At 44.8% G+C, this 26,113-nt stretch overlaps 1 protein-coding gene across 1 annotated transcript in view; it reads right to left on the bottom strand.

Moving 5' to 3' along the window:
• Nucleotides 1-26,113, bottom strand: part of tmem266 (transmembrane protein 266) — a gene marked incomplete at its 5' end in the record, with an annotated part of 157,954 nt that overhangs the window by 10,124 nt on the left and 121,717 nt on the right. The window contains 4 exons of the mRNA XM_084335218.1: nt 3,142-3,280; nt 4,791-4,847; nt 22,243-22,316; nt 24,440-24,594. Of these exons, the coding sequence (XP_084191344.1) occupies nt 3,142-3,280; nt 4,791-4,847; nt 22,243-22,316; nt 24,440-24,594 (425 nt within the window). The remainder of the gene's footprint in view (nt 1-3,141; nt 3,281-4,790; nt 4,848-22,242; nt 22,317-24,439; nt 24,595-26,113) is intronic.

Below are 26,113 nucleotides of genomic sequence, written 5' to 3'. Positions count from 1 at the left end.
TAACCAGTATGCTACAGGTCACATTGGAATTGGAATCTAATCCGTTCATTTTTGCAGGTTAGCAAGAAGTCAGCTGTGCCCCCTCCGAGGCCAGTTCAGACATAGGCATAGGCTGCCCAGCCAGCTAGCCGTGCCCCCACAGACCCCAGCAGCCCCGTTACAGCCGAGCCAGCTAGTCGTGCCTCACGCTTCGAGACAGGTTAGAAACTTAGAATTAGTGCTGTCAATAGATACAAAAAAAAAGAAAACGTACTGTTTAAATTAGACGTATATTATATAGAAAGTTCCTACTGACCCTATACTGTTTAAATCAGATGTATCTATACAGAAAGTTCCTACTGACCCTATACTGTTAAATCAGATGTATCTTTATACAGAAAGTTCCTACTGACCCTATACTGTTTAAATCAGATGCATCTTTATACAGAAAGTTCCTACTGACCTATACTGTTTACAAAAGATCCCTGAAAAAATAAACATTTAAAAAAGTGGCCGCGATGTCTATCCCATGTACTCTATTATGGATTTAGGGGAGGGGGTGGGGCCCCATGGTCCGACCTGCGGGGGAGCCCTGACATATTGCGCAACGCCACTGATACCAGTTATATGTGACACATTACACTGTTATATACCAGTTATATGTGACAGTGACACACAACACTGTTATATACCAGTTATGTGGCAAACAATAATGTTATATACCAGTTATATGTGGCACACACCCGTTATATACCAGTTATATGTGACACATTACACTGTTTTATTACATGGCGTTTTAACATTCGCCGAAATGCTTGATTGTGATTGGTCAATAGCCCCCGACAGCGGTGAATTATTTTTCGATAACCACCGGTGATTATTGTTTTTCGCAGCTGTTCGCAATCAAGCCCACTGACACACTGCATCAGTGCAGCCAATCAGACACACCTGCCGGCTGCACTGACAGCGGAGTGTGTGTGACGATGACAGCGGAGCCAGAACAGAACTGCGTCTGCATTTGATCTCGTCTTGTCGATGTAAATATTATATTATATACTGGTTATATGTGACACATTACACTGTTATATACCAGTTATATGTGACACATTACACTGTTATATACCAGTTATATGTGGCACATTACACTGTTATATACCAGTTATATGTGACACATTACACTGACCAGTTATATGTGGCACATTACACTGTTATATACCAGTTATATGTGACACATTACACTGACCGGTTATATGTGACACATTACACTGTTATATACCGGTTATATGTGCCACATTACACTGTTATACCAGTTATATGTGACACATACCCCTGTTATATACCAGTTATATGAGACACATACCCCTGTTATATACCAGTTATATGAGACACATACCCCTGTTATATACCAGTTATATGAGACACATACCCCTGTTATATACCAGTTATATGAGACACATACCCCTGTTATATACCAGTTATATGTGGCAAACAATAATGTTATATACCAGCTATGTGTGGCAAACAATACTAATACTGTTATATACCAGTCCACACTGTTACATGGCAGTCATCTGTCCACTACACTACTGGTACACCCACCACACACACCAGTTACAGATAACCGCCAGGGGACTTTGAAGGTGGTCTTTGTTAGATCTAAAAGCGATGACACAGCTCTAACTACATGTTATTGAGTGCTAGTCAGGGCACGCTGAACATCCAAGATGGCAGCAGAGGACAGATCAATTGTTATTCAATACGGACCACAGCCTAACCTTGGGTGTAATTGGCATGATCTAATTATCATTATTATTTTTAATTTTTAATTATTATTATTCTTATAGCCACCGGATGTGTGGTGTGATTTTCCTGTGGCATGCGCCTGAGATCAAATGCAACATCCTTCATTTACTCATTGTCATTACACCATTACATCATTCTCAGTCCCCCTCAGCATGTGCCTGCTAACACCATAAGGGGGAGCTATACTGTTGAAATACTCAATGAGGTTATGAACCAGTGTATGTCTGGTATGTACTGTATCTCTCTGTGTGTTAAAGCCCCAATCTGGAATTAGTTTTGACTATAAGGATGTTGGATATAATTGCATACATTACATTAATGGAAAACATTTTAATTTGTATAAACTTTCAAAACCCATTGTATATCAGAATCTGTTTTAATACCGTTTACAAATACTGACATGTGAACTGAACCTTTACAGACAGAAATACAGCAAACAAAAACTCATATGTACCTGTTATCTAGTGTTAGTCTTTGTATCAAGTCAAGAACTGTTAGGAATGTGTGTCTGACTCTTCCTAAACACCTAACCTGCAGGGACTACAACGTATAACGTATACAGTATCATGCCAGTTAGGGTACCTTGTGTATATTGCACCTGTGTATACCGTTTACTTTATAGTTTATATATATATATATATATATATATATATATATATATATATATATATATATATATATATATATATATATATATATATATATATATATATATTCAGATTCTAATTATTTATTGCCCATATGTATTGTAATGTATAATATAACTAATAGGACCCTCATATGTACCTTTGATTACACTGTTTACTTTCTCATATTCAGAGTTAATTATATTGTTTACAATTAATTATTTGTTCCCTCATATTTATTTTATATTCAGATCAAATTGTATTGCCTATATTTATTTCTACTATTACCCTGCCATGCCCACACCTGTACCTCCCCTCCCCCATGCTGCTATGAAGCCCGAATTTCCCTAAGGGGATCAATAAAGGAATATCTTATCTCAATCAGCTAGAAGATAGGAATGTCTCCATTACTCAATTTCTGTTCTTTTCGGTGGCGGAGCCGCCCATTTGTTTACATTTGGATCACAGAATGGCCCTTTAAAATGATGTTGTGGTGCAGTTTAGCACCCAAGACTCAGTAATGGAGGCTCCTCCAGCGAGACAACATGAAACTAACAACATGGAGACAGAGTGGAGCTAATGCTGCAGAGATGTCACGCTACTGCAGTATCTGTCTGTGACCTGACAGCAAAGGACAGGACACGGGGGGAGGGGACACCAGCATCGCCCTCCCAACTCACCCCTCCTGCCCCTCCCCGACACCCCACCACCCGCCCGGCCCTCCCCAGCTCACCGTCGATGATTCTCTTGACCCTCCAGATGCGCAGAGTGATGATGAGGCCGATGGCGTCCCAGGGGCTGCCGGGGCCGTTGGCCACCGTCGAGGCCACCATGGGGGCCAGGGAGAGGACGATGACAGCCCCGTCAAACACCTGAAGACAGACAGCCAGACAGACAGACAGACATGCATGCACGTACACACACATACGCACGCTCATACGCATGCACACACCCACACATACACATTTTAAATGCTTTATTTAAATTTTCCAATACATTCATAGAGCAAAGTAGGGCTAAATAAAAAGATCTAATTATTAATGCAGAACTTATTTTTCCAATATTTTGTATAATTTGATGTAATTGGAAGTCAGAAACGCATGCGCGTACACACACACACACTACAGCAGGGCTATTCAACAAAATTGTTCAGGGGGCCACATTGTCAGAAACCCAAGGGGCCAGGGGCCGGACTGCCACGGCGCCTCCCCGTGCTATGAATATATGTACACTTGACACAACACGCAACCACATTTTCACAACTTTTATTTAACTACATTGCAAAAGTAGTATACTTTTCAAAAAAGTGCTTAATTTATGTGCCACATCTGCAACATCTCCTGCAAAAAGTGCTTAATTTATGACTGTGCAACAACTGCAACATCTCCTCTTCAACATTTCAATATAAAAATAAAATAAAAAACAAAAAAGTGCATGATGTGCATCTGAACATTCTAACATCAACACTTGAACAAAAAAACTAATTTTTAGTGCAGCTGAGCTTATGAAAAAGTGCTAATTGTCTGTGCAACAACAGCAAATCACAGTATCTTATTAGCACTTATTGTCCACTCTTAACTCTCAAACATCAGGGGGGGTGGGGGGCAGACAGGCCTAGCCTACATACACACATCTAATGAGAGAGATTGCACTTCTTTGACTGGGCAATGGCAGAGAAAGAGGGTTCATAGGAAGTGAGGGCTACCCGCAAACAGTGATGCAAATGCTCATTTGTCAAGGAGGCACGGTTGCTTGTTTGAATGGCATTCATGTGAAAGAAACTGGATTCACAGGTGTATGTTGAGCCAAACATTGTTAGCACAGATATTGCCAGCGTTTTTATTTTGGGGAATGTGTTGACATGAATACACTTTATCCAAAATGTTGTGGTGGATTCATTCTCATGTGCCTGCTTCAGAGCAGATGATGCTTGCATGTCAATTATTTCAAGTTGCAGGAGACCTTCATCAATGTGAAGTGATGCAAGGAACTCTTGTCCTTTTGTGGAAATAGCAGCTACATTGGCAAATGGGTTGCTCACAAAATGCATCAATTCTCTGGGCATGTCAAATTCATCAAATCGACTTGCAAAGTTTTCCCTCAATTTATCAATGAAATCTGTCATTAATTGAGTGACTTTTGGCTCAAGTGTGCGTGTGAACGTTGACAAAAAAAAAAAAAAAAAAAGGAAAAAAAAAAAAAAGATTTAATTATCATGTAATCTTTTGCTGGCCGGTCAGAATCATCCCGCGGGCCGGATCTGGACCGCGGGCCGCCAGTTGAATAGCCCTGCACTACAGTGTCCAGGTTTGACATTGAGGGAGTGACAGTGCAGCGAAAGGGGGGCCACCTTAGGACTAATGGGAGAGAGCCAGAGCCTACCTCCACTTTGTTCTCTATGTAATCCCAAATCCCCAACACCACGATCCTGAACACCGTCTGAGAGAGACACAAGAAGAAGAGGAAAACATCAAGTGAGTGAAAGAGATAGCGATGGAGGGATGGTGGCAGCCTACAGGATGCCCACAGATATTGGATTCATAGGGCGGGATCCACTAAGAATGGATTGTGCTGTCTCTGGAGCGTAACAGTAAGAAGCATTTTGTATAAAAGTATTCTGTACTTCTGTATGACAACTATTAAAGAAACTTGAAATTGCACCCTTAACTGCGTGGGGTTTGTGAGCGGTATCTGCTCCATCTTTGCAAGCTATCAACTAAGGACATTGCACGGATGAGATACCAGCGCAGACACGCCCATTATGTGTGGAGTTTTTCCCTGATCTGCTCCAGCGCAGTTGACTCGCGGAGCAGTCTGCACCTGACAGCGCTGAGAGAGGCAGAGAGAGAGGTCGGATGACGTTCACTCGTTTAAACAAACTGTATAAACTTTCAGGTGGACCAAATGTAAGAATGATACATTGTTTGATTTTGGTTTGCGTTCACACTGCCCTTTTTTGAGCGAACCTAATTTGTAAACAAAGGACATGCAGTCACCTAGGTCATTCATTCTATTGGACAGATCATTTTCGGGAAAATCCTGCCTGAACAGCACACACACGCTCTCTCTCTCACGCTCGCGCACATGTTACAGGTACCAGGATGCCTTTTGCTTTTTCCAAATCCAACAGTGCAAAAATGCTTCCGCATTCGTCATCGGAGGTACCGTAGTGCCGTGCGGTAATGCGCCTTTCATTTTCCTTCACGCAGCGCCCAGCGGCGGCGTGCTCGCTCAGGTGCGTGCGTGCGCCGGCGTGCTCGCGAGGTGCTCGCGCATGCGCATGAGATCCCGCCTTGACAATATATATAAGTCACCGCCCCAAATTCAGTATCCAGAAATAGCTCAATTGGCAAGACGCCATGGCTGTGGATCCGCCAGCTAGTTGCTGGTGAGTTTGAATCCCGTCAAATATTTTTTTTTTAACGTGATTTTTTTTTAACGTGTATTCTTTCGCCGGTTAAGGTTAGGCATGGTTAAGGTTAAGGTTAAGGTTAGGCATTGTTTCGGAGTTGGTTAAGGTTAGAACGGTTAAGTTTAGGTGCTGTTAAGGAGCTGGTTAAGGTTAGAGTTTGTCAAAGAGAATGGCAATAGACAGCCTATTTCCGCGCGACAGCTCCCAAAGCGGGCCTGAAAAGAAAGGCGCTTTACCGTAGTGGCGTGCGGTGACGAATGCTTCCGCATTTTTGCACTGTTGGATTGGGAAAAAGCCACACGCTACCAGGATATGGCACCTGATAGCAGAGATATATTTAACCTATGAAACAGGTTGTAGTTAGTCATTTGACAAAGGGAGGCGCAGACATGGTGTTACTGGTTCTGAGTCCTCTCCGGTTGTATATTTCAACAACGTTTATTTATTCAACAGAATAATCAATCAATCATCATCATCATTGTATCATCATTCAGTTCAATTAGTTACATTACTTTAATACATTCAATTATAATTCCATTCTTGTTATTAATTCAAAAGCATATTCATCATTGCAACACACATTCTACCCTTTTAGGATACCCTGGTTCACTCTAATAGCATTTTCCTCTCAAATGTAGTTATCCAGTATTATATACTGTACATTGTAATTACTTATGTCTTTATACATATTTGTCGTCTTAAGTATAAGCACGTGAGAAGGGAAACATTCTCCTGTTAACCTCTGTCTAGGCATGTCTAGGCATGTTGGAAGAGACCATCGTATGTCTTCTTTTAACAACACTGTCATTCTCATTGTCTGTCAAACAATTCCTTATCAACAATAGCTGTTACCTTTATCATCATTCGTTTATCATCAGTCATATCCACTATTCTCTAGTGTACAGAAATACCTCAACACCTCAGTGTCACTCATATTTGTGTTCCAGCTCAAGTTCTATTGAAACTCAAATGTGCAATGAAAGTGCATTTATATATATTTATGTATCTGGCCGTTCTCAGCCTTACTAGGAATTTGCTAAACCGTGACCATGGTGTAACTCAAGGGAATAGATTTATAGTTACATTTAACAGAGAGCGGGATAGAGATAGAGAGAGAGAGAGAGAGAGAGAGAGAGAGAGAGAGAGAGAGAGAGAGAGAGAGAGAGAGAGAGAGAGAGAGAGAGAGAGCATGTGGGACGCTCCGGTGTTTAGCTACCTTCTAGGTAATGTAAGCTAAAGTAATTTCCCTCTAACCGTCTTCAATACTTGTACACAATATACACATTTACTAAACAGCAATTCAACCCAAACAGTATGTACTTCAAAACATAAACCTTTATAATCCCCTTGGAGATACTTAACTCCGACATGTTAGTGATTAAATGGGCAATTGTATTTCAACACTATTTAAATGTACCACGAGACACGGCGCCATCAATAGACGGTCAACTTCTAAACCACGTTACTTGTCGTCTTAATCTTCTTAAACTTGACTCAAACATCGACAATAGTCACTTCATTGGACCCTCGACATTGCATGTATCCTTGTTAACCTTTATGTGTGTTTTGTAGTATATTACCCACCTATGAAACAGGTTGTAGTTAGTCATTTGACAAAGGGAGGCGCAGACATGGTGTTACTGGTTCTGAGTCCTCTCCGGTTGTGAGACTCAGCTCGCCTTGTGTGTCCCTAAACAGCAAGGTACGGTTCCCTGGAAGGCGAAGCCACTAAACACAAGTCCTATACTGCCACCTATTGACCAAAGTATGTTTAATGTCTCCCATTAAATATAATATGACTGTTCTACCTTGTTTCTGATGGAGGTAATCCTGTACCAGTATGTTCACACTGTTTTGACACATTATCTAAAGATATTAACGTGATACCACTTCTAGTGGGCATCACACACACACACTCTCTGTCTCTCACACACTCGCTCTCTGTCTCACACACACTCTCTCTCATGCTCGCGCACACACACTTTCTCTCTTTCATGCTCACGCACACACTCTCTCACTCACTCGCCCGCACACACGCTCGCACACTCTCATTCACACTCACTTCCAAAAATCCTGCGCTTCCTAGATTAGTTCGATTGCGTTCACACCAACAGCAAACCGCACCATGCTCCACTTAGTCTGTCCACCTTGTCTGTGAAGACGGTAGGTGCGTAGCGTTGACTGCTCGGTGCAATTGACGCCGGGCTTTGTGGATAGGGAGCATTTTTGGACAAGGCTCATTTGCATAGAAAGGGGACATGTTCCGCCCATATTACCTCATTTAAATACGCGCCAATTGCACCGGACACAATGCTGACGGAACGCAGTTGCCACCTCATTTCACCAGTTGCACTTCCTCTGTGGATAGCAAACTGAGTTGCACCGGCTTTGTGTCGAAAAAAGCTGCGCAAACCATTTGTGGATCCCGCCCATAGTGTTTACCTTACTGTTTCTCTACAATACCCTAGTGTTTCTCTACCTTACCCTAGTGTTTCTCCATCTTACCCTAGTGTTTCTCCATCTTACCCTAGTGTTTCTCCATCTTACCCTAGTGTTTCTCTACCTTACCTTAGTGTTTCTCTACCTTACCCTAGTGTTTCTCCATCTTACCCTAGTGTTTCTCTATCTTACCTTAGTGTTTCTCTACCTTACCCTAGTGTTTCTCCATCTTACCCTAGTGTTTCTCTATCTTACCATAGTGTTTCTCTATCTTACCCTAGTGTTTCTCTACGTTACCCTAGTGTTTCTCCATCTTACCCTAGTGTTTCTCTATCTTACCATAGTGTTTATCTATCGTACCTTAGTGTTTCTCTATCTTACCCTAGTGTTTCTCTATCTTACCCTAGTGTTTCTCCATCTTACCATAGTGTTTCTCCATCTTACCCTAGTGTTTTTTCATCTTACCCTAGTGTTTCTCCATCTTACCATAGTGTTTATTTACCTTACCCTAGTGTTTCTCCATCTTACCATAGTGTTTCTCCATCTTACCCTAGTGTTTCTCTACCTTACCCTAGTTCTTCTCTACCTTACCCTAGTGTTTCTCCATCTTACCCTAGTGTTTCTCTACCTTACCCTAGTGTTTCTCTACCTTACCCTAGTGTTTCTCTATCTTACCCTAGTGTTTCTCCATCTTACCCTAGTGTTTCTCTATCTTACCATAGTGTTTATCTATCTTACCCTAGTGTTTCTCCATCTTACCATAGTGTTTCTCCATCTTACCCTAGTGTTTCTCCATCTTACCATAGTGTTTCTCCATCTTACCCTAGTGTTTCTCTATCTTACCCTAGTGTTTCTCTACCTTACCCTAGTGTTTCTCCATCTTACCCTAGTGTTTCTCCATCTTACCCTAGTGTTTCTCTATCTTACCATAGTGTTTATCTATCTTACCCTAGTGTTTCTCCATCTTACCATAGTGTTTCTCCATCTTACCCTAGTGTTTCTCCATCTTACCATAGTGTTTATCTACCTTACCCTAGTGTTTCTCCATCTTACCATAGTGTTTATCTACCTTACCCTAGTGTTTCTCCATCTTACCATAGTGTTTATCTATCTTACCCTAGTGTTTCTCCATGATCTTACCCTAATGTTTCTCCATCTTACCCTAGTGTTTCTCCATCTTACCCTAGTGTTTCTCCATCTTACCCTAGTGTTTCTCCATCTTACCATAGTGTTTCTCTACCTTACCCTAGTGTTTCTCCATCTTACCATAGTATTTCTCTACCTTACCCTAGTGTTTCTACATCTTACCATAGTGTTTCTCTACCTTACCCTAGTGTTTATCTTCTAACCCTAGTGTTTCTCTTCTATGGCAGTATTCAGAGAGAGAGAGAGAGAGAGAGAGAGAGAGAGAGAGAGGTGAGAGCGATGGTGGCAGCATACAGGACGGCCACAGATATTGGATTCATAGTTTTTCTTCAGTTGTAATTCCCAACCCCCCTGTGAAAAAAATAAAATAAAAAGTGAGAGTCTCAGCAGAAGTGAATAGTGGTTGTGATTCCCTTTTCTCTTTCATTTCCCCGCCGGCAATTCATCAATGACATCATATTCACACACATCACCGGCCGTGCGGCAGGATTTCATCCAAACAATTAGAGTCACCGCATTCTGCTCCTCCTGCTGACGCAGCAGAGGTTGCAGAGGGCATACGCTCTCTTCCTCTCCCCCTCTTCTACCCCCCCTTACACCCCCCCTCTTACACCCCTCCATCCCTTATCCTCACTTCAGATATTCAAGGTTGCAACGGAGCAGAGCAACTAACCACTCTGCTGTTTTCCCCAATGTTTTAAGTGGATCGTGGAGAGAGAGAGAGAGAGGGGGGGGGTAGAGAGAGGGAGGGAGAGAGAGAGGGGAGGTAGAGAGAGAGTAAGAGAGGGCTAGATAGAGAGAGGATGGGAGAGAGAGGGAGGGAGAGAGAGACATGTAAGTGTAACGTTTGGGGTTTGCTCTCCTCAGGGATCAAATCCCTAGCGTTACCTGGTGTTATTGACCTGTCTACCTGCCCTAATTACATTCATTAGCACCTGATGTGACTAGTTCTATATCATACTGGCTGCCGCTCAGTGTCATCTGCACTAACCTCACTTCGTGCACATGCACTGAATAAAAATCCACAATGTACCTTTACATACCAACATCCGTCTGGCCACACCCCTATCCGCTACCTTCATAAGCAGGTGTGTGGTCACCTACTCGCCTCCTTCTTCACTTTCACCACAAGGAAGTGCCTGTTGTATACATCACTTGACGAGGTTGTTTTAGCTGAAGAAAGTTGAGTTACGTGTTTAAATTTTTTCTTGCTTTTTTCTTTCTCTCATAAATTTCAAAAGAAAAAAGCTAAGTCATAATGTTTACCTCGGAGGGTCGCGCTAGCAACGTTACCCTTCACCAGCGGTTCTCCATTGCCTCCTCTGTCGTGCGTCTTGGAGCGGGGTTGAGGCCTCTTTCGTGGTCGGCAGCCACGCCCGGTAGGCGTCCCATAGATAGTTTGCCTCTCCAAGGAGCTGGTGCACCAGCGCCGTCTCCTGTGCGATGGCTTGGTTCCGGCTCTGGTTCCTTTGCCTCCGGAGAGTCGTCCGCTGTTGGGCGGCCGGCTCCTCTGGTGGCGGAGGATTTGAGACGCAAACTTTTTGCGTCGGCTCGCTCCCGTCATAAGATGGTGGCTTGTAGACGCGAACGGCCTGGTTTTGGTGAGTTGCTGGAGCCGGATGAGGATGCGTCTGATTCTCCATGGCCAATGGAAACAGAGGACTACATGGTAGAAGCGGACGGGTTCTTGTTCGACGCCCCGGTGGAGACATGTCCGCCGCCCGTTCAGGTAACACTGGAGGGGGGTGATAGGTCTCCTTGGGGTTCCTTGTACGCGGATGTTGGGTTAGAACCTCCGACTCGGCGGCGGGATGCCCTGCTATCAGCCACATCAGAATGTGTCTCTTTAACCGGTAGTCTGCTGCATGTGAGGGACGCGAGCTCGGTGGGGGAAAGTATGCAGGGGGAACTGCATGCTTTGTTCCCCGAGCTCATGGCGGCGGCGGCAGTCGCAAACGGCGTGCCGCTGCCGCAGCCACTGCCTGTTCCTGTTCCTGATTATCTCATAGGTCATCTATGGCAACGCCGTCCTGTGAGAGAGATGGGCGTTGTCTGTCCATTTTTCCCCTCGATGGAGGCCTACGTCCGTCAGGGACAGGTGGTCTCCCACATCATGGGCCTCACCCCCGCCTACGTGCGAGTCACGAGGGTGGTGGGTTTGGTAGACGGCATGAAGGAGGGGGTGCCTCGGCTTGATAGGCCGACGGCAGCTCTCCTTTGTCCTGAGGTGGTGTGGGAGCCATTACGGAAGCCGGTTCCCCAAGGGAAATCAGCGAGGCGGTTGGCTTTCTGGAGTGACCAGTCATTTATCTCCGTGACTCAATCTCTGGCTGCCACTTCTAACATCGTGCAGCTGGCGAGATTCATGTCCGGGATACTGACGGGCGGTATGGAGCTGACCGATTTGCAACATGATCAGCACGCCCAGTCGGCAGGAGCCATCCTGCATCTGATCCAGCCGCAGGCCATCGCCGCTGGGAAAGTACGCGCCCTGGCCACTCTAGTCCAGCGCCACCTTTGGCTGGAGCAGGCACGTGTGCCGGAAAGGAAGAGGACTCCACTTCTGACGGCACCCCTCTCCGATGCTGGACTTTTTGGGTCGGCACTGCAGTTGATGACCTCGACCTGCAGGGAGATGCAGGAGGAGCGTTCCGTGCTCCAGCCTCATTTCCCCCCGCCCGATGTCGCCGGTGGAGTCAGACGGCAGGCTCGTCGTCGGGGTTCCGCCGCCGTAGCCGCCGCTGCTACCACCGCCACTGCTGGACCTTCGGCAAAGAAGGCCAGGAGGAAAGAGGGCGCCTCCGCCACTGCAGCCGGCCCATCTACGCCCGGAGGTGACGGTAGGGATCGTCGTGACCAGCCTCCTATCCTTTACCGTCCCTCCGGGGCTCCCCGGGGTGGCAAGTCCCGAGCGGCTCGTGGCAGGCGTCGCTGAAAATGACTTTTTCCCTCTGTGGTCCCTCCCTGTTCCCTTCCCGGCCCAAACATATGATTTTGATTATGAGAAATAAAAAGTCCCTCCTGGGAGGGACTGTATTTTTTGTTACAAACTGTGTGTTTATTCACTAACATATGATGGGGATACGACATGTGAACCTTTCGCTAGTGTGGGTTTGATAGAAGGGCTAGACTTTAAGTCTTGTTGGTCGCTACATTCATGTTAGAGCTTAAGCAAGGCCTGCAGCTTACACTCGGTTGAAATTTCTTTTTTTTTCTGCCTCGACCTGAAGGTTAGGTCTTCACATAAAGGTAGAGGTTAGTTGTGTGCTCTGTTGCTTAAACAGTGATATTGAGCCGCAACACTGTTGTGTTGGTCTGCAGTAATGCTCGTGTGTGAAAAGGTACCGCGGTTCAGGCCGCTCTCTCTCTCTATCAGATTTTCTGTGTCTTGCAACATGAACACGGGTGTCGGGTTCACACATACATAACTTGGCCTTGTTATAAACCCTGTTCACAGACTTGTCTGTGGCTAGCATGCATTGAATTAGCTTTGCGCTATTCATTAGCATACTGGCTACTTAAGGTATCATATGGCTATTTGTTGTTGTCGTATGCAAGGGTTGGGCTTGCGAGGGGGTACCGGATAAACCCCTCCTTCCCTCTTCTGATTGGTCGTTTTTTTTTTTGACTCTCTTTTCATTCGGTCAGGGCCAAGCTGTTAGGCAGCTTGGCACGGGGGGGGGGGAGGGTTTCCCTGACTCCGCACCTATCACGGGCGGTTGAGTCATGGGTTTCCCCCCGTCATAGAAAACGTCACTAGGCACGTTTCTATTGGACGACGGCTTCCGTGAGTTTTTTCAGACCCGTATGTAGGGTCTGTCATTGTCAAGTTGTCGGGGCAGAGTGTAGGAACTTACTGTTCTGCTACGCTCGATATACGTGTAACTTGAGTCTGTTGGTCACATGGCTCAATGTTACCGTGACTTTTCAATCTGTGGCTCACGTGGGAAGTCTCTCTGAGGATTCCCGTCTCCTCTCTGTGGTGAGGGTGGCGGGATGTAAGAATGTAAAAAAAATTTACCCTCGGCCGCGTCACGTGGGATTCATGTCAGTCGGTGTTTCTTTCTTTTTAATAAAAAGAGGGAAGAATATGAAGCACGACAACTCCTTGTCGTTCTCTCAGGCGACTTGAAGGACCAATGTCGGTGTCTGGTTATTGATGTGTTTGGGTCTCGACGCGTACATAGTGCTGGCTCGGGGTGTTTCTGATAAGAATCACGCAGGAGGCTGGTACGCCTTGGTTGCTGGTTATTAAAACAGCGTTTTTATAGGGCAATTGGGATGGAGGTTTTTCTGTTACAAGGTCTCGACAGATTCTCGTTCATATCTGGTGGATGTTAACGGAATAGATCAAAACATAGGTAGAGGGGTCTCACGCCCTTGGGGTGGGCCACTGAGCGTGGTACGAATGGGACCGTCTGGGTGGTGCCCTCTTTTCATGTTTTAGATCGACACGCGTACCTACCCCATCTCTTGGAGTGGGGATGTCGGCATGGTTAGGGCACAGGACTGGTTCTGGTCACGCTGGTCCAGGTAAGTTAACCCGTTGTCCGCCGGGGACGCAGATCTGCTGTTCTGGTACCCTGAGGGACTTGTGCTTTTTTCGGGGGAAAAAATGCCGGGTCGGCCCGGGTGTCACAGGGTTGGGCGTTATGGAGACCTTTTGTTGGGTACATGTTGTACCTGGCACTATCATGAAGGGGCTGGTTCTCCATTATTTTCGCTCCTCTCTCACGCATGGCGAAGAGGGGGCTGTTGGGGTGGTCTTTTGGACCTCCTCTGGTAGCCCTGTGTGCTTCCCGAGCCGCCGGGCCCGGTCCAAAGTTATGTTTCGTCGACCCGTAGGCCTGGAATAACCCCTTTTTGAAAACTGAAACACTTGTACTGCGGTATAGCCAGTGTATACCTGCAGGTGTGTTTTGGAGTTTTTTTCTTGAGGGGTTATAGGAACAACCACCGCATGTGGTACCAAGAGGGTGGTTGATTCCCTGGTGTGTTGGAGCAGAGTCAACTCCCGGGTTACCCGGTTGAGTGTGCCCCTGCACGTTCATGACGCCTGCCAATCATGTCAGCTTTCTCTGCCTCGACCCCTCTGGGTCGGGGTTTTTTGGTGGAGGCTTTGTCATGGTGCGCAACAATGCCAGCATACGCCCCTTCCGCCGGGGTGCTGTTTTCAGTTGACCCCTTTGGCGCCTGTCTCGTCCGCAGTGCTCCAGGCTCGGGTCAAACGCCTGCTGCCTGGTTTAAGGGATCGACCCCTCTGGGGTCGTCTCCCCGGTGCGCTGCCTGATTCCGCTGTAGATAGCCTTTTGAGTGCTTCAAGTTACGGCCATGCTGACTGCCTGTGTTGCAGGGTCAGTGTGCCAGGCGGCGTACTAGTGGGGGGAAGGGCCCGCTCTTGGAGGGGCCCTGTCCGAATACGCTGGTGATGTGGGGGGCGGTGTCACTCCTCTCCGGGCCCCCTTTTTCCGGGGGATCCAGTCCCTTCAGTGGGTCTGGGTCTTCCTTCGCGCTCCGCTGCTACGGCCTTGCCACAGGGTTGAGTTTGCTCTTGACCCTGTGATTTTGGGGGCAGTAACAAGGTTTGTTCCTTCCGTTCGTTCCCTGGTGGCATGCGGGTTGTGCGTGTGCATAGTCGTGGGGTCAAGCCACGGTCTGCTCACCCTGTGCGTTGAGTTGCTTGAGTTTCTCTTCGCACGGTCGGATCCGTCTCCCTCCCGTCCTCCAATAGGGAGGGTATCCTCCATTAGGGAGGGTCGGGGGGCTCGGTCCTCTCCGGTCTGATGGTTGTAGGGGGCCTCAACGGGGTACAGTTGTCGAGCTTCAGGCTCCCGCTCAGCTCCTGTAGTGCAGATGACGCTGAGCGGCAGCCAGTATGATATAGAACGTAAGGTTATGTATATAACCAAGTTCTATGAATACTGGTGACGCTCAGCGTCGGGACGCCACTGCGGCCCCTGATCTCGCCTTGTGGTGAAAGTCTGGGAACGAGGCGAGTAGGTGACCACACACATATGCACCACTGTCGCCTGACGTGTTTTCTTTTGTGATGTGTTTTGGAGATTTCTCCCCTTTGCTTTCCCCAATTTATTGTATAGATGAGTTTATGTTTATGTGCTCTAATGTGTTTTGGAGACAGAGGTTTCTCCCCTTTTATTTATATGCCTTTGTCTGCGTGTACCGTTTTTCTACTCTAAATACATAATAACACCTGCTTCTCGTCTTATCCGTTCTGCACTGCCCCTGGGTCCTACACACCTACCACCTTAACAGTAAGGAGAGAGAGAGAGGGGGGAGGTAGAGAGAGAGAGAGGATGGGAGACAGGGTTAGAGAGAGGGAGAGATAGACATGTAGGGAGAGAGAGAGAGAGAGAGAGAGAGAGAGGGAGAGAGTGTGTGGGAGAGAGTGCGAGAGGGGTAGAGAGACATGCAGAGAGAGAGAGAGAGAGAGAGAGAGGGATATAGAGACATGTAGAGAGAGGGAGAGAGAGAGACATGGAGAGAGACAGTGAGAGGGAGGGAGAGGGAGGGATAGAGAGACATGGAGAGAGAGAGAGAGGGATAGAGAGACATGGAGAGAGGGAGAGAGACAGAGTGAGAGGGAGGGAGAGAGAGGGATAGAGAGACATGGAGAGAGGGAGAGAGACGGCATGAGAGAGAGGGATAGAGAGACATGGAGAGAGGGAGAGAGACAGAGAGAGAGAGGGAGAGAGAGAGAGAGGGATAGAGAGAGAGTGAGAGAGAGGGATAGAGAGACATGGAGAGAGGGAGAGAGACAGAGTGAGACAGAGTGAGAGAGAGGGAGAGAGAGGGATAGAGGGAGAGAGAGAGAGTGAGAGAGAGGGATAGAGAGACATGGAGAGAGGGTGAGAGAGAGGGAGAGAGAGTGAGAGAGAGGGGTCGCTCGTATTGACAAGTTAAAAAGTGGCACCTGGACCAATCTCGGCAGTGTTAAAGGGGTTCGGTCCATGGAACAACCAAGACAAATGTGGCTTGGCTCGGAGGAAAGTGGGGAGTCGATACGCCACACCTGAGGCTCTCGTGTTGTTTGAGAGGACAGGAGTATAGCACAGAAAACCCCCATCTGCATTTTAAAGTAATTGTGTTGAGAATCAATATAATATATAAACATAGAGAAAAGGGGGATGACTTGTTCTCAGCTTTGAGAAAACAAATGTATCTTTCATGATTGTGACAGACCTTGTCAAGTTGTCAGACTTTCACCCCGTTTCTACCCTGCCCTCTAGTGTTTCTCCATCTTACCCTTGTGTTTCTCCATCTTACCCTAGTGTTTCTCCATCTTACCCTAGTAGTCTAGATGGAAATAGGGGTCCACGCGCACCCCCCAGAACTTTTTATGCCACCTGATCTTTCTTAATCCTTAAAGTGTCTACTTTCAGAATCTGCCAGGTGCCAAGCTGAAATAATGTCCGAAAGGCTCCATTTTTAACCCTTTATAGCACCTAACCCAAAAAGGTAAAAATGAAAATATAATGTAGAAGAGGCATAACTTTTGAAGTAGACAACTTACAGAGCGAAATTAATACATTTTCCCACACAATTTTGATCCTAGGAATTCAATGAGGTGGTTATTGTTGACATTTGACAACAGTTTGACTGTATTTCTGGACAAAAACAGCAAGAAATGGCCAACATTTTTTTTATGACCAACTACCTTTACAACACATAGGGTGAATATATGTTCACAATCAGTTTTTCTCTAATGCTTTAAATGAAATGAAATTATTAAATAAAAACGTGTTGGGTTTATTTTTAACTCTTTATTGCACCAAAATCAAACATGAAGGATTATGTAAAGTGTGATATAATTACAACTTGAACAATGAATACATTTACCTTTTCATGTCACTACCAACTTGCTGACCTAAACTACTCATCATCCTCATCGTCACTGAAGAGATCTTCTAATTCAATTTCTTCCATCTCCAGCTCTTCATCCTCATGCTCGTACTCTCCATCCACTTCACCCACAGACAAGTTATTGTTGCCGTAATCGGTCACCTTGTCAAGAGCTGCATGCTCTTCTGACTCTGCTCTGTGAGCCAGTACCTCAACAAGAGAAGGGGTCCTGGGTCCAATTGCCCAGACCGGTTCCAACACCTCCTCTTCTCCTGTCTTCTCCCAGCCCATGCCTGGATCATGTGGTTTTGCGCTCTCGATTATTGCCTTGTCTTCTTATAGAAGGTGACTCTGTAGTTGGCTCGCTGGACATGTGGAATGAGACAGACCTTGGGGGGAGGCAGGCGTTCCAGGTCTACTTTTGACTTAGAGTTCAAGACTTTGTCAGCACCGACCATCTTTCTCATCATTTTCACCCGTACTGTGTCAACTGATGTCATCCGTGCTTGGCCATACATAATGCATGTGAAGCTCTCCATCTCCTCTTGAAGCTCATCAGTGACCATCCAGTCTGCACCAAGCTGCCTGAAAGCTTTGTGGAGTTTAGGAGTCTTCTCCAGCGTCTTGCCCTGGCTGTTCAACCATCTGCTGAGGAGGTGGGTGTTGTACTGCAACATTGAGGCATCATATGACACTTGGTTCTCAGCAGGAGGGGTAAAGTTGGCATTCTTGGGGAATTTGGGGCCAACTCTTTTGAATGCCAGCTCTGGCAGCGTCTCGGGAGGCGTGATCTTAAGGCTTCTCATCTTGGATGACCTGTCATAGAGCGGAAGGGTCCTTTTCGTGTTGCTCACATGGCTCTCCTTCACTTCTTGAATCATGATTCCCCTGGCGCTGTTTACCACATTTGAACCATGAACGTTGGTGGTGATTCTGTTCAGGTTGTCCCACTCGCTGTGAAAAACAGTGTTTCCCTCGCCAGTGATGATTTGAGGGGTCAGGTTGGTGGACATCTCATCAAAAGCCTTGGCCATGGCTGTCTCAAGTTCCATACTGAAGTCATATGTCTCTGAGTGTCCTAGTCGTGAACGGATGGTTGTGAGCTGTAAAGATAAACAAATGTTTTTTTTATCAATATCAAATACCTGTATGAAGCATAGTTGACCAATGACAATGTAGGACCTCATAAGCAATAAGTTAGCTGATCACTCACCTGTTTGCTTCGATAGAGGTGCCGAAGTGTGGCACACAGGAGGATGTGCTTTGGGAGTTTCCACTTGCTGTTAGTTGCTGCTCGACACACATCTTGTGTAATCGAATAGACCAGCCTCTGCATCTTCTCACACTTTTCTTCATCAAGTGTCCCAGTCACCACTGAGCTCAGAAATTGTACAAGATGCTCTGGGAGCAGTTCATCCATTTTCACAGCATCCAGCTTGTGTGCAGTTGGGGGCCATGGTAGCTCCTTTGACTCTTTGAATGCCTTTTTAATGTGAGAATTGAGGGTGCTGCTTGTAGTTGATCAGATGTTCCAAGTTTGTACGCACATTTAACTGCTTCATCTACAGTAATGCTTGAGCTGTATATAAGGTTCAACTCAAGACGACCATGGTGTGGTACCTTTGAGAATATGAGTTTACGAGATATGTCTTTGTCTCCTTGTAAACGTCTTGCCAATTTCTCACTGCGGTATTCAGGATCAGGAAAACCTTCACCTTCCAGTGTCTTCCTGTACAAGTTGCACATGGATCTTAGCTGGACGACTTCTTTGTGTTCAACCACATTCCTAAGAATGTAATCCTTTACTACACAATAGGACTTGTCATGTGCTGCCATTTTCCGGGCCTGCAGGCTGTCAATGTTGTCTGCTGCCTTTTTTCCTCTCTTCCTTCCACGCTCATGGTTTTGGTACTCATTTTTGAAGTTATTTCTGCATATTTGATGATACTGAGCTTTCATAGCAAAGAGGTCCTTGCCCTGCACCTTGCGATAAAGATCGTCTTTCTTCAATTCCTGTGCCCTAGGTTCGATACATTTCCAGGCTGGTTCTTTGTGTTTCCAACTCTGAAACTTTTTTAGCTCTTCAGTCTTCCCCTTGAACTTGGTTGTTGTTTTGTCACAGAAGATACACTGATTTGGGAACAAGAAGGAACACAGAGCCCCTTCAGTTTGACTTGAGAGACATTTGAGATGGCGTAGGGAGTCGTTTATCAATGACGATGATTCACCAGATGTAGAAGCCTTTGACACTTGTAAACGATCCAATTTCCCTGTGAAGGTTTTGTAGCCGTTTTGATGATAGCCAGTTTTATCCAAAGGCAAGCCTTCTAACGTCAATGGTATTTGGTCACAAATATCCTTCATGCGGTATGGTGAGGTGGCTGTTTCGCAGAGTCTCATATCACGAACACTGTAGATACGATAGCTTCTCGCTTGCCCCCCCCCCCCCCCCTTGCATTTGCAGAGCGTGATAAAATTACCATACTCAGAAGTTGAGACATGTAAAATACATGTTATCGATCTAATCCTCTTTGGAGGCACTTCAGCTGTGTTACAATGTTTCCTTTTTCCCATTGTCAGCAGTTTATGAAGTAATCAGCCTGAATAAAGAAATTAGACACATTAGATAGCTACCAACACTCTGAGGAGGACCAAATGAAAAGTATACAATGTTTCCTTTTTCCTATGGTTAGTATGAGTAATCAAACTGAAACATAAAGACAAACATTATCTAGCTACTAACTTAGCTAGCTACCAACACTATAGTCAAGAATACAATGTTTTTTCATTTTCCCTATTGTTAGTAGTGAGTAATCAGACTGAAAATGCTGAAAAACATTAGCTAGCTATCAACTCAGCTAGCTACCAACTTAGCTATAGCTACCAATTTAGCTAGCTACCAACACTACTTAGTCAAGATTACAGATGTGATTTCTGTAGACCTTTTGTTGAAGAATTACTTGTATATGACTATTAGGTATATCTTAATAATAGTTAATAATAATTATTAATAATACTTACTAAGAAAATCCTTGAGATTGTTCCCAAAGAAAGCAGTGGGAGACTGCCATCTGCAGGTAGCCAGGTACCAGGTAACCAACGGTAACCAACTGTCAACCAACTGCCGAGCCCCGGTCACCAACATCATCAGCTTGGTACCCAATATTATCCAAAAATAAACACTTAAAGTAAAAAACTGATTGTGAACGAATATTCACTATGCGCTTTAAAAAATGAAAAGGTAGTTGGTCATACACACATGTTTGGTCATTTATTGCTGTTTTTGTCCAGAAATACAGTCAAAATGTTGTCAAATGTCAACAATAACCACCCCATTGAATTCCTAGGATCAAAATTGTGTGGGAAAATGTATTAATTTTGCTCTGTAAGTTTGTCTACTTCAAAAGTTATGCCTCTTCTACATTATATTTAAATTTTTACCTTTTTGGGTTAGGTGCTATAAAGGGTTAAAACTAGCCTTTGGGACATTATTTCAGCTTGGTACCCAATATAATCTCAAAATAAACACTTGGAGGATTGAAAAAAAATGGATTGTCAACAAATATTCACTCTATGCGTTTGAAAAAATAAAAAGGTAATTGGTCAGACACACATTTTTTGCATTTTTTTGCATTTTTTGTCCAGAAATAGTCAACATGTTGTCAAATGTCAAAAATAACCATCCCATTGAATTCCTAGGGTCAGACTTGTATGAAAAAATTTATTAATTTGTCTCTGTATGTTGTTTACTTCAAATGTTATGCCTCTTGCTACATCAAATTTTAATGTTTCGGTTTTGGGTTAGGTGCAATAAATGGTTAAAAATGGAGCCTTTCGGACATTATTTCAGCTTGGCACCTGGCAGGTTCTGAAAGTAGACACTTTAAGGATTAAGAAAAATCAGGTGGCATAAAAAGTTCCGGGGGGTGCGCGTGGACCCCTATTTCCATCTAGACTATAGTGTTTCTCCATCTTACCCTAGTGTTTCTCCATCTTACCCTAGTGTTTCTCCATCTTACCCTAGTGTTTCTCCATCTTACCCTAGTGTTTCTCCATCTTACCCTAGTGTTTCTCCATCTTACCCTAGTGTTTCTCCATCTTACCCTAGTGTTTCTCTATCTTACCCTAGTGTTTCTCCATCTTACCCTAGTGTTTCTCCATCTTACCCTAGTTTTTCTCTTCTACGTCAGTCTATTTAGTGGAGCATATTAATATGTACTGTTGGACTGTAATAATTCCATGTACGAATAAATAAAAAATTATGATGATGATGATGATGTCATACCCAGCTGCCTCTCATTTGTAAATCTGCCCAGGTGTTGTCAGTTTGTCATTTCCCCATCATGTGTATTTATGTTGGCTCCCCTTGTCGGTCTTTGTCAGGTCATTGTCTCAATGTTCCATGTGCCCGTCTGTCCCTACTTGCCTGTGATCTGCCTGCCTGCCAGTTCCATATTAATGCCCTGTGTTTGGCTTCACTTCGCCATCTGCCTCTCCCTGTCCGTGTCCTGCATTTGCATCCAACTACAACTGCACACAGTACAGTATGAGGTCCCCCTCCCTCATATGGGTTACATGAGAATGGGTTACATTCTCTCTAGTGTGGCCGTTAAACTTTGGATTGTAAGGGTCTGCCCCCTTTAATTCCACTAAGCAGAATATATCCATGGAGTGAAGGGGCAGGTGCTTCTCAGACTGCCGTTAGTATTTTAATGAGAAGCCATTGGTGCACCTCACCTTCATACCGCACAACATAGCATGGATCAATAGGCAGCTGCATCAGCTGTAAGTAAGCCAGAGAGAGAGAGGGAGAGAGAGAGAGAGGGAGGGAGGGAGGGATAAAGAGACATGTAGAGAGAGAGTATGTGGGAGAGAGGGAGAGAGGGAGCGATAAAGAGACATTTAGAGAGAGGGGGGAGAGAGAGAGAGAGAAAGGGAGGAGAAGAGAAAGAAAGAGAGAGGGAGAGAGAGACTCACCTCAGTGAAGAACACAGACAGGATGGCCAGACTGATCCAGTGGATGATGCTGGCAAACTGGAACGCATTGTTAACTGTATAGAACGGAACAACAGACACATTGTAAAAATTGCTAATTTACTCAGATGTAGTGAAGACCCACGCATGCATAAGCACACACACACACACACACACACACACACACACACACACACACACACACACACACACACACACACACACACACACACACACACACACACACACACACACACACACACACACACACACACACACACACACACACACACACACACACACACACACACTGGTATGATGAACACGCTCACGTGCACTCAGAATACGAACAAATGTGTATGTATCTGGCTGTCTATTCATCAGCCTAATTGTGGACAGCTTCCAACGGCACTGCGCTGTCAGCCCCGGCATTTCTCTTCACGCGCCGCCTCCCCTCCCATCTGTCTTTGTTTGCTGTGTTCAGTGATCTGTCCATCAGTCCATTCATCTTCCCCCATTTCGTCCCCTGCTCTCGTCCACCAGCCAGCTCTCCATCGCCCCATTTATTTGTCCACTAATCTCCCTCCGCACATTTGTGTTACCCCCCGCCCCCGCGTGCGTCTCCCACCTTCCCATCCGTCCCGTCTCATCAGTCTGTCTCGGGGGATCGTAAAGCACTTGCATTTAGATACAGGCCAATTGACATTCACTCCTGCCTCCCGATATTGCAAGGGTCGCAAGTTAACCCTCGACCTTCTGCCGATGATAGACAAGGACGTCTCCTTCGGGGTGGCTGATGATATAGATGAGGCCGGCGGTGACACGGGTCAGACTGGCACGTTGTGGACCACCCCGACACCAGACCCTTCCTGCCCCCCAGGTCTCGGATATATCTCAGCCTCAGGGCCCAGACAAGTCCCAGACACACTGCCTCATCATACAGAAGCTGTATCACAATAGGCTAACCACTTGCATTTATACCAGTCATCAGTTACATATTACACATATCTTATTATTCTTTTGAGGTGCCAAACTCAAAGGAGTTGTGTAATAATGATTCAGAATCGAGTGATGGTAAAATCATTATTTATGGATTTTCTTTATCAGTTGTATCTTTCAATATCAATGATTTTCTTTGCCAGAAAGACAACAATTTTAGCGTGTCTTTGAAGTCTTTCGTTAACAGCTATTGTTTTGCTGCATAATATTTAGTCTCAACCAATATTTACAACTAACTAATCAATAGTTGAATAGTCTTGAATCTTGAATGATTAATCTCCTGATCATACATGTTTAAAGAAAATAATAATTATAAGCTCTAAACCCTTTGTCGGAAGCCTTCGTCCAAATCTGGCTTAATGTCCCTCTCTCAGATAACTTAGTCTAACAATTTGCTAAGCTACGCATAATTTATTTTTGCTAAAATTTAACAAATTTAGCTTGGTCATTTGTCTGCGTGTATGCTCTGTGTTCAGTCTAGGCAGTGACAAAGTATTCTGTATTGTCAATTTGTGCTAAGTAGTCCACTTCCTACTCCCCCCTCCTTTCAAACCCCTCCTAGTAGCAATAGTACTATTGCTTGATCAGAGTCACTGAGCAGTGTGCATAGTGTGCCAACTTGGCACTATCGTGCTCTCAAAGCACCCTTTCTAATGGCAGAAACCCACAAACTCTCACAGCAAAGAGTCTGAACACTGGTATTTGTTCATTTTGAAGGCCCTTATTGGTAAGCTATCTCCTTATACTACATCATTATTGGAATGGAATTTTGGAACCTATGGAAACTAATGAGCTTGGAACAGGGTAAATCTGCATTTTGCTATGATGTCACTCTAGCTCATGGAATGAACTCCAACAGTCCTAAAGCTTGAGATTCTCCCCTCTGTTGCAGAGTTTAAAACATTGATCTCCAACCATTGTCAATCAAGTTGTATGTGTTTTAATTGCCTCGTCTTGTTGTCTTATTGATATGATTTTATAAGCTTTTTTTCTTCTAATTTCTGTATGTGCACTCGACGTGACTGTAAACAAGGGACACCTCAGTTGCCTTTCGAGTTTAAATAAAATTTTGAAAAGGAAATGAGACTATGTTTTTACAAGTGCAAAGGATATGTGTTGGATTATTTGAACATTTTCTACATGGATGCGGGTAGCCTCATGGTGTTACAGTATATGATGACGTTAAACACATGATACTCACACTGCAGCAGCTTGGTGTCTATCAGCAGCTCCAGGGTCAGCAGAACCACCACCACAATCACACAAGCCACCAGGAAACAGTTGAAACCCGCTGACAGCAGACACACCTGCCACAAGGCCGCCCTCCGCCCACAGCAAGGCTTCAACCAGTTAGACCTGAGAGAGATAGAGAGGATGGGGGAGAGGGGGGTGGATAGAGAGAGAGAGGATGGGGGAGAGAGAGTATGTGGGAGAGAGTGCGAGAGGGGTACAGAGAGGGAGGGATTGACATGTAGAGAGCGAGAGAGGGATAAATAGAGAGGAGGTAGAGAGAGATATGGAGGGATATAGAGAGGGAGGGATAGAAATCGGGGGGGGGGGGGGTAAAGAGAGAGAGAGAGGATGGGGGGAGTATGTGGGAGAGAGTGCGAGAGGGGTAGAGAGAAATGTAGAGAGAGAGAGAGAGAGAGATGAGTATGAGAGAGGGATAGATAGAGGGGAGGTAGAGAGAGAGATGGAGGGATAGAGAGAGATGTAGAGAGAGAGAGAAAGGATGGCGGAGAGAGAGAGGGATAGAGAGAGGGCAAGCAGAGAGAGGGAGGGATAAAGAGGGATGTAAGCCTCACCTTAAAAGGGAATAGGGGTATTCAGTGTAAAATATGACAGGTAGCACACAAGGTCGTGCAAATGAATAAAACACATATAAATGTCAAGAGATGCAAATCATGAGCGATGTTCAACCTTGAGTAAGTCACAGTTTTCTATCAATCGATGTTCCTCAAACTCCTTTTCAACAGAAGGGAACATTCTGTCTACAAATATTGTGCACGCTCAAGTGAGCGATCAAACTAATACACACACACGTTCATACATTTAACACACACGTTCATACATTTAACACACACGTTCATACATTTAACACACACGTTCATACATTTAACAGTGCATTTATGTGACAGTTTCGATAGCATAAATATATGTTCAGGTGTCATTGAATAGAGGCCTTGCACTGAATGCTTGTGTAGTTATCTTACTAGCATGGCTGGCTGTAACCATTGGTAACGTTCAAAAGAAAATGCCTAATTTCTGTGCAGTGGTAGAGTAGGTAAAACACTGGAAAAGCACGACAGTACTATTCTACTGTGACTTATTTACAAGAAAATAAGACACCAAATTATGTTTTTGTTGATATGTCATATATGAACACATTGATAGTCATGGCAACAGCAGCAGATGCCTAAACAAATAGGTAGGCCTAGCATTAGGGCTGCTGTGTTTGTGAAATGTTGTAATGCTGATTATTTTGTCTCACTCTCGTTAATAATTTATCAAATAAAATATAAAATCTTCTCTGACTTTAAAATGCTGTATGTGTTTTTTTTTAAACTTACATTTTTATTAACAGTTTTAGACAGACAGCACTTACAAAAAAACAACTAACACCACAATAAAAACAAAAAGAAAAAACAGTGCACATAAATATTTACATGGGTATCATGGTTAGTTGTCTGGTTCCCCTACAGTTGTTTTCTAGGTACTTGATACAAAGGCTGATTGTGTATCTCCCTTAAACAGGCATAAACAAGTAATTCCTACTCAAAGATGATAAATATTGTCTAAGGCTTGTATGTGTGATCTGGGTCCAGAGACCCTCCTTGAGCTTCTTTCTTCCCTTATCCTTCGTCCTTTCTTTTTT

The sequence above is a fragment of the Notolepis coatsorum genome (assembly GCF_963971535.1).
Source record: "Notolepis coatsorum genome assembly, chromosome: 18".
Taxonomy (NCBI): domain Eukaryota; kingdom Metazoa; phylum Chordata; class Actinopteri; order Aulopiformes; family Paralepididae; genus Notolepis; species Notolepis coatsorum.
The sequence above is the reverse complement of the archived record's forward strand: the minus strand, read 5'-3'. Positions and strand labels throughout refer to the sequence as shown.